The sequence below is a fragment of the Cladophialophora yegresii genome (assembly GCF_000585515.1).
Source record: "Cladophialophora yegresii CBS 114405 chromosome Unknown aczIN-supercont1.4, whole genome shotgun sequence".
Taxonomy (NCBI): Eukaryota; Fungi; Ascomycota; class Eurotiomycetes; order Chaetothyriales; family Herpotrichiellaceae; genus Cladophialophora; species Cladophialophora yegresii.
This window is the reverse complement of record NW_006913048.1, coordinates 3,431,606-3,443,992: the sequence shown is the minus strand read 5'-3', so window position 1 is coordinate 3,443,992 and position 12,387 is coordinate 3,431,606. Positions and strand designations below refer to the sequence as shown.

Here is a 12,387-nt window from a genome sequence, read left to right as displayed (position 1 = left end):
TTAGAGGACGCACCGACGTTGTGAAACTTTCTTTTCATTGTGCTATCGTACGTAGTTAGTAGAACGCCATTGGCATTTTCTGCCATCTTCCGTCGACGCACTTCATGACGGACCTTTTCTTGATCCACTCTCCGTTCGTTGTTCGTATCCTAAACATGCGCGCAATGGCTGCCGATCACCAGGCATAACCAGCGCGAAACAATCCTCCTTGACGCCAATGTGGCCGGGAAGCAATTGGCTCCACGACGGTATCAACGTCGATCTGTACGTTGCCAGTGACGTCGATGCAATACGCGCAGTGCACCATGCCATGCCAATGCCAAATCACAGCACGAACCAAGCGCCCACAGCGACGAGGATCAACAGGCCGACGGTGATCTCGAGGCGACCGACGTCCGAGGACGCGGTGGCCGTTACGGCACTAGTGGTGTGAGTCACCGTCATGGTTGGATGCGTGGTCGTGACGTTCATGGATGCCGTAGTGGCAGTATGATTGTTGATTATGCCGAATGCAGGTGACGCGTGTGTGCTTGACGGGAGCGCGGAGGTGGTGTTCAGGGTCGGCAACGACGCACTGGTGGACGCAGATGTCGGGATGTTGAAAACTGGCACTAGACCAGTAAGCGATGTCGTCAAGGTGGAGAAGACTGTCGATGTATCAAGCACGGTGGTGGGAAGCGTGATCGTCGTGCTACCATGTCCGATGGTTGCAGTGCCAGTGGCATTGCACGTCTCGGTGGTGGTGCTGACGCTTACAGAGATGGACACAACTGCAGGATGTGCGGGCACCGAACTCATCGGGTGGGACGTCAGCTCTGGGAACGGAAGCAAAGCCGGGTCCAGCGACGGAATCAGAGGGTCATCTCTCTTGACAGGTTCACCGCCGTCAGTCGAAAGTGTAGCGGTGGGATCGTTCGAGAGCACCAGGTTACCTGCGTTGACATAAGCGCCGACAAGACTCTTCTTCATGTTGAGGAGCATGCTGAAGAGACTGAAGATTGGTGGAACGCGCAAAGATGATGCTGATCCGTTCAAGGTGCCGTTGAAGAGCGGCAGGGCAGTCGACAAAGACGCGGTCGCAACGACAGTGGAGTTGCCCGAGACGTACGTGGTGACCTCGCTAGTGACAGTAGTGGTGCTGTTGTTGCTTTCTGTGAGAGGACCTGGAGCAGCAGCGACATCGGATACACCAGCAGTGACGACGGTAGACACAAAGACAAATGTGATATCGCTGCCAGAAGCAATGGCGGGGATTGTGCTAAAGACCGTGGTAGTTGAAGTCGAGCTGGTGTATTCTGGAGTGACGACTGAGGTCACGGTGAGAACTTCGGTTTGGGTGGTTTGTGTCTCAAGAGTCGGGAAGGTCACATTGACAGCAATGCCAGTAGGCTCGACAGCAGCACCGATGGTCTTAGAGATTGTGGTGAAGACTGTCACGGTGGAAGTGTTGCCAGCGTCAGCATGGGAAGTTTTGGTCGCAATCTCTGAAGAGGCAATGCTGAGATGGGAAGCTGCAGCACTGAGGACCGAGGCAACATCTGTCACGGTAAGCGACACTGTCTTGGTCGCAATCTCGGAAGAGGCGATGCTCAGGTGAGAAGGTGCGGCACTCAGGATCGAAGCAACATCTGTGACGGTCACGGACTGTGTCTTGGTCGCGATTATGGATAAAGCGTCACTGAGCACCGAAGAGGCTTCGCTCAAGACTGAGGTAATATCTGTGACTGTGACGGACTGTGTCTTGGTCGCGATCACTGAAGAAGCGCCACCGAGAAGTGAAGAGGCTTGACTCAAGACTGAGGCGACGGGCTCGACAGTGGCCATGATGGCGCCATTGCTGGGAAGTGTGACCGTAGTCCAGGCCCAAATTGTCTCAGTGCCATTGTGTAGTGTAAAGATGCTCCCAGTGACTGAGGGTGGAACAGTCAAGTCTGATGACAGTGGAGGGATCGAGAAGAGAAAGCTTGTCTCAATTGTGGTGTTGGGAAAGGGAGGAACTGAAGCGTCAACATCTGGAGCACCCCAGGACGGCGAAGGGTTTGACGGAGTCGCGTCAACACGGGCAGATTTGGTGACAGTCATTGTGTAGGTTGAAGTCATATTGCTGACGGGGACCGGAGCTCCAGTATTGGCATTGCAGTCCGCATTGGGATCGCAGGGGACACCAAAAGTCACGGTCGGGAACATCAGACTGAGAGTTTCTGGAATGGACACTGTGCTGGGAGTTAGTGTGCGACCAAGATTGAGGATGGGCAGCTGCGAGAACTTACCACGAGTACCGCTGGGAGCCGGCGTCTCAGAGTCTCCAGCATTGGTCACAGTACTGGTCACTGTTTGAGGCTGTAAGTGTGTGATCTTGTTGTGGATCAAGAGGTTACTGGTTTATCTTACCAGAAGAGAGTGCCATGGTCGTGGTCGAGACGACTGTCAAGGTACTGGTCGAGCTAGAATCTACGACTGCGCTTAAGTTAGACAGAGGTCAACGAAGAGCACTAGAATTATCGTACCTGAGGCGGTCTGCACGCCGATGTCGCCAGTCTCGGTGACAGATGTGACTTCAGTCAGAGTCAAGGTACCAGTGGCGTTGGCGGAGAGAAATGTGGACATTTCTTGCTGGGCTGAGCCGGATTGAGTGATTGTGACCGTAGAAGTGTTTGGCAGAGAGACGAGATCGGTGACCGTGACCACGAGGGAAACGGTGGTGGTGTTGCATGCCTCAGCGTCGACGAGAGTCATGAAGACAGCGGCGATGTAGGTGAGCACGAACACTGCTTCGTCGTTAGCACACCTTGTTGAGGAGCTCAAGATCCCGGTCTTTGGGACCAGATCCTCGTGAAACTCACTGAACATGTCCCACGGAGTCGTGGTGAGCCTCACAGGAACATCTCGAGCCATGACGATGAGCAGAAGTGACGGTTGAACGAATGTGAGTGTTTGAGAACGAGTGGTGTCTCTGGTACTAAAGAAGGTGATGGTTTGAGAGGAGATGGTTGGGAAAAAAATCACAACACCGGACGCTGGTGGAAGGGATTTTTGTAGAGCCGACAGTGCGCACTTCAAGCTCAGCGCCTTGGCAGCGATGGTAACTGTGGGCGTGATATTATTGCTGGTCCATGCCCGGGTGAGGTCGTTGATGTGTATTCACCGCCTCGGAATAGATTCCATCTTCCACGTCGTCCTCATTGAAGGGAACAGCACCAGTCCTCGTCCCTGTCCTAGCCATGACTCTTCCGTGAATCAACGCATGTGAGATACGCGAGGCTTTAAACAGAGCCTTGGTGACTGTGAGATATATCTTCCATCACGCATCCTCCCGATGTCCTCAGGTCAACGTGAAGGGGACAAAGAAGGGTTGGGTGCATGTGGTGCGATGGCGGCATCCGTGAAGAAGGGAGGCTGGCAAGGCCAACAAAGCTCCTCCCGACACACTTCGGTGTCATATTCAGAGGATACCAGGAGCGTCCACATCATCTGTCCTTTGGGGATCGCAAATAAAAGGACAAAGGTAGGCCGCGTTGAGACAGCAGGGAGCATGGTATCTCGCCCGCCGACCATTGAGACAAATAGTCACATACCTCTGGACTTACATGTTCAAATGCGCATACGAGGCAGACAAAGGTCCTGCCAACAAAGTGAGACTGTTGGTTGAGAACAACACTATCGGTCATGAACAGGGTGTCAGACGACGCGACATCCACGTGATGACTTCCAAGGTGAGCTTCCCAGCCACTATACCGAAGGAAGTACTTCTTGAAGATTAAAAGCCGTTGAATCCTGACTGAGTTTGCTCTGTCGTTGTTGAGCAGCGTCTACTAGACGTGTACTCGACATTGATTGCGGAGTATTGTGAAACAGCTCCTGCTGATTGTGCACAGAAACTGCTGCCTCCTCCATGCACATGGAGTTTTTGCAACAGCATCTCTGTGTGCTCAACAGGCTATGAGAGGGTGGTAGAGATTTCGTCGTTCAGCCGCATACTGGTCACCGTTGCCACATTTGTCGACGTCATCACACAGCTTAGAGCCCCTCAAGTAAGATGGGCAGTGAACAGCCTTTGAGGTCATACAACAAAGCACTTGAAAGACGAGAGAGAGGATTGAGAGCGATGATGAACCCGGCCTAAAAGAAGCAGCACTATGAATAGAAGGAGGGAGGGAGGAAGGCGCGCCCAGGGACATTGAGCAACGTGCCTGCCAAGGACCCCACCGACGCCACCATTCCCCGTTCGGCGGCGGCAAAAGCGTCGTCATCGGTCGACGAATGACCAGACACCAAGCGGAGACTGAGAATGAAGACGCATGCACAGTCTTCAGGAACGCGGGAGCAGGGAACGTGGAGTATGCCCGGGAAGCAGTATTACATCCGAATACTGTGACCAGCAAGTCAATGACTGTCGAATGAGTGAGCAGAAGATGTCATCACATCATCATCACCACGACCATGGCCATGACCACGGACATGGACACAGTCACGGCGATGGACATGACCATTCGCATGACCTGGAGCCAGCGCTGCAGTCGAATCTCTACAAGCAAATCAACTTTGAAGGGATCACCACACTCAACGAGGCCGAGAACGGTTCAGGAGCAGCCATCGTCCAGAAGACGTGGGACGAGAGGCGCAATGATCAGCCTGTCCTTGAGAGTGATGCGGATGAACAACTCCTGATGCACATCCCCTTCGCCGGATCGTGCAAGCTCTATTCCCTCATCATAAGGACTTCAGACTCCGACTCTGCGCCGCAGACGTTGAAACTCTTCCGCAACAGAGATGACATGGATTTTAGCCTGGCGTCAGATCTCAAGCCGACCCAGGCACTGACATTGCCAAAGAGCAACGACGTGGCCGAGATACCTCTGAACCGGGCGCTTTGGAACGGCACAACTTCAATCACCCTCTTCTTCGAGGACAATCACTCCGGAGGGGAAGAGGATGTGACAAGAATCAGTTATCTCGGATTCAAGGGAGATTTCATGGCGCTGAATCGTGAGCCCGTGCATGTTCTGTACGAGGCGGCGGCCAATCCAAAAGATCACAAGGTGATTCAGGGGCTGACCAACACCCACGAGTCTATGTCGGGTCAGTGAGGCTCAGCAATGAATGCTCTATTTCTAGAAAACGTATCAACCAGTTCATGCCAGACGGCTAAAATGCATATCATCCATGTACCAACTTCATCATCATTATCACGCGTCATGAAGCTTCCAAAGCCACCCGTCTCTGCCTCGCCCTCTCCTTTTGCTTCTGCAGCTTCTCTTCTTCCCGATCGAGCTCCGTCCTGGGAACTTGCGGGAGTGTCCCCTCGCCTACGATTGTCTTGTTCGGCGCGTCAGGCAGCCCGACGACCTCCCTTTCCATTGCCTCCAATTCATCTTCTACTTCGTCTTCGTCCTCGTTCGACATCTGGCCGGCCAGCGCGTCGCTGATCTCCTGCTGATACCGCCTGGCGTCCTCGGTCTCGCCCATCAACTTCTCCACGGCCTCCAACCCGCCCATTTCTTTATGGATCATGTTCAGTACCTGTGTCCCCTGCTGCAAGCCGAACAGTACGTCTTTCTGCACCAACGCAAACTCGACACTACTCGTCAGTTTCTCCAGCTGCTCCAGCTGCCCGTCGGTCTTGGAGAGCAGGGATTCCTGGTATTTCTTCCGACGCAGCGCGAGGAGCGCCTTCTGTTTGTCGCCTTTCGCTAGACACGCCTTTGCGATCTCGGTCTCTCGGTTCGTGATCACCGTGATTCGCTTTTGATATTGGCGCAGCTTGTCGCGCTGGTTCTTCATGTCCAGGATCGCCCTGCAGGAGCACCAGTCAGAGCTCAATCCATTGACGGTCGCAGAAGGGCAATTGACCTGTCCTGGGCGGAGATCTTGTGAGAACTCTGAGAGTTTCCCATTGTCGCTGCATGGCCGCCCGCAGCAAGCAGCGATTCTACATGCAAGTCCGAGCGCTGAGGGATTCTGTCTTGTGTCAATGTTGCGGGCTCGAAACCTCAATCTCGCCGATTGCAAAATTACGTTACGGCAGACAAGTAGTGATGCAGTTTGTAGGCTACTACTGTGGAGTATCCGTATACATCTCCTCGATCTGTTCTGGCATCAATTCCGCAGCTGTGGGGAGCGTGCACATCCTCGTGCCCATATCTGTGTCATGTGGAGCAAGGTATCCGCAGAGATCGAAACGACTCCGTCCCAATTTACAGGCGTCAATACGAATCCGGACGATCCTCGCGACGGACGAGACGCACGTCAAGCAATAGCGGAAAACGATGTGAAGCACGAGATCTAGCTATCGATGTCCGACCAGCCAGAACCCTCCCAGCCAGGGGATGGGATGCTGTGCCGTAGAAGACAAGTCAAGTCGGGGCGAGAAGCATGCCAGGACGACAAGTGAGACTGCGACGCTAGAAAAGCCAGAATCTAACATGCACGCACTTGCCCTAATGATGAGGCGAGGATGCGATGGCTGAAAAGCCAGAGTCCAACATGCACGCACCTATTCTCAGCCCGTCATTCTCTAGCAGAAGAATCACTTTCCACTCTAGCAGAATGAGGACTTAACCGGAGGGAAACGCACCTCGGTCCGCTACAAACAGAGTCTTCCTCCACACTGGTGCTTGCAAATACCGAAAGTGTGTGCGGTGCGACTGTCTGGATGGCCTATGACTCCTCCCTCTCGATATCCATCCTCCTTGTCTTTCGCTCTCACGGGTGCTACTCCGAATCCGCTTCTCTTCGCTTCCTTGATGGACGAACGAACCCTTCCATGTAGCTTCAACCTTCACCAGAGTGTGACTCGTGCTCACGAACCCGCAACAGGGATCTAGACCGAGGCTCACGCGGCCACCATCCCACCACAACAACTCATCTCACTTCTGCTCCTGTCACTCCACCTTCACCTCAAACTTTGGTTCCTTCTGCTCCTTCTTCTACTCCTTCTTTCCCTGCCCCATCTGCTCCTCCTCTTCCCCCATCATGGCCGCTCGCTTGCTTGCCCACTCAATACCAATGTCTAGGCGGCCTGAAAATGTTATTGACAACCACACGATTCATGGCATTGGCATTGGCAAACGCGCGATTGAGATTGACAGGCGTATTAATCTGCATTTGCCGGTTGATATTCCAGCCTCCTCCTCGGCCTCCTGCTCGACATCTCGGCGGCGGCTGCGGCAATCGGCAGTAGATGGTTTCGGAGTCGTCGGACCTATGCCAGACTGGATTAGTATGGTGTCACCGCCCCTTCTCCCCTTGCAGCAGCATAGAATATGCATGTGAAGACACGGCATGGCATGAAATGGAGTACTGGGAGTCCTTACCAAGACGAGCACGACGAGAACCCCGAATCACTGTCGTAGTCCCAGTCGTGGGGTCGGCGACGTCGTCCGCGATGCCGATCCCGATCTCGCGCGATATTGATCGTTGCATGGTCGCAGTCGATGTAGACCGCGTCGTCGCGGTACCTGTGCCCGTGCCTACTGGGACGGGCACAGAAGAGGGGCTCACGCCAGCTGATGGGCCGGTACCAGATTTCCATGTTTGGCATTTGGAAATGGTGGGTCGTAGGTTGGTTGGGCTAGTCGTTGGTGTGGTAGGTGGTGGTGTTGTTACTGGTCTTGTGGGTTTCTGGCTGCGTAGGATACGCTCCAAGTGACGTATCCGTGGGCAGTGTTTCCGCTGTGAGGATACTTTCGACTATAAGTACCTGCGGTAATTAAGATGATGGTGGCCTCGTCAACGTTGGCGCTGAGGCAGACACACACGGACAAAGGCTTAGGGACTTGCAATGAAACATAGGATCAAACACCAACCAGCGTAATCAAAGGAAGCGAGTCTGCAAACCGGCTGCCTTGGTTGAAGAAAGGAGGTTGAGCCAAACGCCGTGGTAGGGACACAAATACGAGCCATATGTGTGTCGCTCAATGGCTGGATGCCCGCTTGTCTCTAGATGGTGGATTCGACTGCCTAGTCCGGTCATGCTGGAGCATAGGTATTGTTTGCTTTGCCTCCTTGTGCGACGGCGGATTAGATTTGAGGTGGGACGAGGACGTTGAGAAGATGCTGCTGTGTAAACTTGTCACAGATGGACTCCAGGGGGCAAGGAACAGTAGGAAGATGAAGACCAAGCATGCCTGTCGACCCGTTCAAACGTAGCTGTTGAGGCCTCCGTCTGGAGACACTGAGCACGCACTTAGGAATAGATACTTGTACGCTCGTCGTCTCCAGCGGCTTCAGCTGGGAGGCCTACCTTGGGCTTAGACCGATGGCCAGGAGTGGAGTCCATTCCGCATCTCTAAGACTTTGTGCTTTCGGGCAGCCTTGCAGTGCCACTGTAGGTTGTGGTTTTCCGAAGAATGTCCATGTTTGAGCGAACGCATGTCCGTGGGTACATATGAAGAGCTGTAATTAGACCAGCGAACGAGGGCGGGGAAAATATGCGCGCGGCTGAATTCTGTATCGCGCCGGGACCTGGTGCCAATCCTACAACCACTACAAAAACGTGGGGGTGTTGTACTCCATGAACAGTGCAGGTACCTACCTAGGTAAGAATCCGATCACGAAGTACTCCGTAGAGAGTCAAGAAATTGAAGTAAAGTGAAGCGCTAAGAGATTTTTGATCCGTGAAATATGGCCGCTAAGCCTCAGCGCACACAGGCGCACAAAAAGTGAAAGCTCGAACCTCAAGAATATGGTCCTACACACAATCACGCATGTTTTCGAGGGTATCCTCGACACGAGTAGGATTTGAACCTACGCCTCCGAAGAGATGTGATAGTCTAGAGACGGAATTCTAGTCACACGCCTTAACCGCTCGGCCATCGTGTCTGCTGATATTTGAGTTCAAATTGAAGATATATCAATATATGTATTGACATAGCCGCTACGACGATCGTGCCGAGGCATCACCTACTGGCCGCTTAGTCAGTCAGCGCGGCATTTACCTACGGTGCCCAATCGGTTGGGCTGTGATCCGTTGGGGTCACAATTGGAGGGGTGTGCGGCTACCAAGGAGCATAGGGTAAACAGGTGGCATTCTCGAAAGAGAAAGAGTAATCAATAGCTACGGTGCTACCTTACTTCAGGTCCCCAGATGGTTAACTAGGTTCTCTTTCATTGAGTCATGATTGATGCGGGAGCTCGCCAACTCAGAGCACACCCAAAAAAGTAGACAGTCGAAGGCACAACCACGAAGGATAATTACAAATGTTGAACTACACAATATCTATGAAAGCACAGCGATTGTTCACCACGGATATGTCATGTCCATGGACGTAAAGGTCGCATGCAGCCCATTCTTATCAGTGTCGGTAATCAACTTGCACGCTTGTATCGCCCCGTCGCTGGGATTGCCCGCCATACTCGCATATCCATTCAGATTGGTAGCCCTGAATCCCGGATCAATCATATTGACCTTGAACCCCTCCTTGCCGAGCTGAACAGCGTACAGCGCACCGAGCATATTGTCAGCAGTCTTTGATACAATGTATGGCTTGTTTTCAAGGGCATCTCCGAGCCCGTAGAATGGCCATTTGGGATCCAAAATACAGGTGATCGACCCTAGGCCGGACGACATGAAGACCAGACGAGGGATTTCAGCCTTTCGCAGCAAAGGGATGAATGCTTCAGTCGTGCAGGCATATCCCGTGACGTTGGTGGCGAGCACGCGGTTGAAGTTCTCACGCGTGGTCGCGCCTTGGACGTTGCTGATGCCGGCGTTGTTGAAGAGGACGTCGAGACGTCCGTACTTTTCCGACACGTATTTGGCGGCTTTGGCGATGGAGTCGTCACTGTCCATGTCGAGCTCTATGGGTTCGACGGATGTGCCCTGGGCCAGGTGGGTAATGCCGCTGGCGGCTTGCTTGCCCCTCTCGAAGCTGCGGGAGCCAAGGAGGATATGGTAATTCGCCTGTTCGGCTGCTAGCTTCTTGACTGTCTCGTACCCAAGGCCTTGATTCGCGCCAGAAACCAGGACGAGGGTATGGTCGGATGTTATGGCAGACATTGTTGGTGTGGATGCTAGGACCGTGAGCGAAGCGGATGGTCTGAGTATCGCGAGTCGAGTTGGATGCAGGGCAATCAGAACTTGGGAGATCTCGTTCTGCTTTTGTACCTCTTGTTCCCTTGTTGTCGGTCGGACTTACCGTGCTTGCGGATGAGAGAAAAGCACACCCTCACACGGACGTAATAGTCCGATCGTTTCATTGTGGTGTACTTCCATAACTGATGCCGTGAACGCCTGATTCGAAATCAACATGTGGTGAGTGAGGGAAGATGGAGAGCCAAACACCGGAAGCCACTTCATGCAGCTAGTCTCTAGTTCGCGAGCAGGCCAATCGCAAGCAGACGGCGTTAAGACACGCCGGCTCGCAAAGGCCTCAACCACCCCAGTCCTCGTCACCACCTCCGCAACCAAGGAGCATACTTAGTGTCTCGTACTGTGTACCTAGGTAAGATTGCAGATGCTGACAAGTGAGAAATGGCGTCGTTATGATGCTGATTGGCCTCTTCATCATGAGGGGGACCTGTGCGAGACACTTCCCGGCAGGAGGACCTCAAAGCCCCTACCCTACCTACTTGCTTCGTCTTCTGCTAAGTACTGTGGTTTTTCTGGCAAACTTCACTAAAGGATGTGTCAATCTGGCACCGTTCAGCAATCGCTACGCAGAGAGGCCTATCAGCTACTAATTAGACCCATGGCCGGGATCTCAGATCGGCCGGTAAGTCGGCCGAAGAACCACATATTGCAACGGCGCAATAAAGCTTGCTTTACCTGCAAAATCAGACGTGTCAAGTGCTCCTACGAAAGGCCGTCGTGTCAGCGCTGTCTGAGTACGGGTCGGAAATGCGACGGCTATCCAGCGACTGAGCCGCCGCGGCCAAGTGACGATCCTCCGGTGATCTTGATGATGGTGATGGGGTGTCCGGCTCTCTCTCAGTGCGACCATGCGGCCTCGACGGCATTCCAGTTCTTCACCCAAGTATGCGCCCCAGCACTGCTAAACTTTGGAAGCCAGCGCTTCTGGAACGAGCTGGTCTTGCAAGCTTGCTACCTGGATGAGAGCATCAAGCACCTTACCATCGCAGCCTCACGGTTAGGACTCCACCACTCAGCAGACCCTTCTCATCAACCTGCCGACGGTGACTCGGTATTTCTCTCCCACTACGGGACGGCCTTGAAGTTGCTCAGCGGCAAACGAAATCCAGACCCTGCGTTCCTGCTCGTGGCCTGTCTGCTACTCATTCTCTGCGACGAATTTCAAGACCATTCTTTCGCGGCACTGCAACACCTGATCGCCGGACGAAGGATTCTGGCGACGTATCAGCGAAGCAGATATACCGAGCACCAATCTGCCACCATCGAAGAACTCGGCCCAATCTTTGCCCGGCTGGAATTGCAGACCGGCGAGCTGTACTCTCAAGTCAGACCACTTTCCGAAACTTGGCAGCTCACCAAAAACCGGAAGTCATGGCTCCCCGGCGACATCCAGCATTATGCCACTCCCAATGGTTCAAAAGGCCAGTGGATAACCGTCGACGATGCAGCTCGATCACTGCAAGCTATTGCATCGGAATGTACATCTCTACAACTAGATGGGCCCCCACCACCGACAAGATTCCATACCGTTCCGAATTCTACGACAAGGCTCAACGAATGGCTCGGCCAATACATTCTGTTCGAATCAAGCGTACAATCCAGACCCACACGTGCAAACCTCCCAGACTTGTATCTGCTTAGGATGTACCATAGCTGCGTTCACGTGCTCTCACGCTGCGAGCCATTCAAGCGAGAGCTGGCGTTCGATTCTTACTCCAGCATCATAGAGCAGGCCATGGTCGCCTGTGGCTTCCTCATCCGCACAGCCAAAATGCGGATCATTCCGATCCTCTTCTTGGTCGGCACAAGGTACCGCAACGCTAGCGTTCGACGTAGGGCGATAGATTTGCTCCAACAGTGTGGATTGGACGGTCAACTCCTTGCCAGGGTCGCACTGCGGGTGATGCGGATTGAGGAGAAGAGTGTCACCGAGCCGATCGTATGCTCTGATGTTCCCGAGGAGAGCCGCGTCAGACTGGTTGATATGCTGTTCAATGTGCGTACCGCGTCGTACATTCTACGGTTCAAGCGGAGGCCGTATGGTGATGACACAGCCTTGGAAAGCATCTTAATACCGGCTCCAGCGCTATCGTGGGATCCTGAACCTCAAAAGCCTGTTCATGCAGTTAGTGTTACCATTTCTTGTGCAGGGCTTGTGCTGACTGACGCTTGTAGTGCGAACTCCTCAAGACTGTCTTGAGATTCGATTTTATGGCCTTTTGGTATCAAGATGATCCGGCGTTCGCGGTCCCGGCAGGTTTCTGTCTGACATGATCGGCCGTTTCTTCTGAGATCCG

At 53.4% G+C, this 12,387-nt stretch overlaps 5 protein-coding genes across 5 annotated transcripts; 2 read left to right on the top strand and 3 right to left on the bottom strand.

The window, feature by feature from the left end:
* Positions 1-324: 324 nt before the first annotated feature.
* On the bottom strand, positions 325-2,895 carry A1O7_06594 (uncharacterized protein; the record flags this gene model as incomplete). Its single annotated transcript, XM_007760595.1, has 3 exons — positions 325-2,213; positions 2,271-2,330; positions 2,508-2,895. The coding sequence occupies 3 exons, from the start codon at positions 2,893-2,895 to the stop codon at positions 325-327; spliced, it is 2,337 nt and encodes a 778-aa protein (XP_007758785.1).
* A 1,517-nt stretch (positions 2,896-4,412) lies between these two features.
* A1O7_06593 (uncharacterized protein) lies at positions 4,413-5,087 on the top strand (the record flags this gene model as incomplete). Its single annotated transcript, XM_007760594.1, has 1 exon — positions 4,413-5,087. The coding sequence occupies one exon, from the start codon at positions 4,413-4,415 to the stop codon at positions 5,085-5,087; it is 675 nt and encodes a 224-aa protein (XP_007758784.1).
* Positions 5,088-5,193: 106 nt separating this feature from the next.
* A1O7_06592 (uncharacterized protein) lies at positions 5,194-5,894 on the bottom strand (the record flags this gene model as incomplete). Its single annotated transcript, XM_007760593.1, has 2 exons — positions 5,194-5,794; positions 5,851-5,894. 2 exons carry the CDS (start codon positions 5,892-5,894, stop codon positions 5,194-5,196), a joined length of 645 nt encoding a protein of 214 aa, XP_007758783.1.
* Positions 5,895-9,238: 3,344 nt separating this feature from the next.
* Positions 9,239-9,997, bottom strand: A1O7_06590 (uncharacterized protein; the record flags this gene model as incomplete). The annotated part of the gene is made up of 1 exon (XM_007760592.1): positions 9,239-9,997. One exon carries the CDS (start codon positions 9,995-9,997, stop codon positions 9,239-9,241), a length of 759 nt encoding a protein of 252 aa, XP_007758782.1.
* A 691-nt stretch (positions 9,998-10,688) lies between these two features.
* Positions 10,689-12,364, top strand: A1O7_06589 (uncharacterized protein; the record flags this gene model as incomplete). The annotated part of the gene is made up of 2 exons (XM_007760591.1): positions 10,689-12,215; positions 12,266-12,364. 2 exons carry the CDS (start codon positions 10,689-10,691, stop codon positions 12,362-12,364), a joined length of 1,626 nt encoding a protein of 541 aa, XP_007758781.1.
* Between the last annotated feature and the right edge of the window lie 23 nt (positions 12,365-12,387).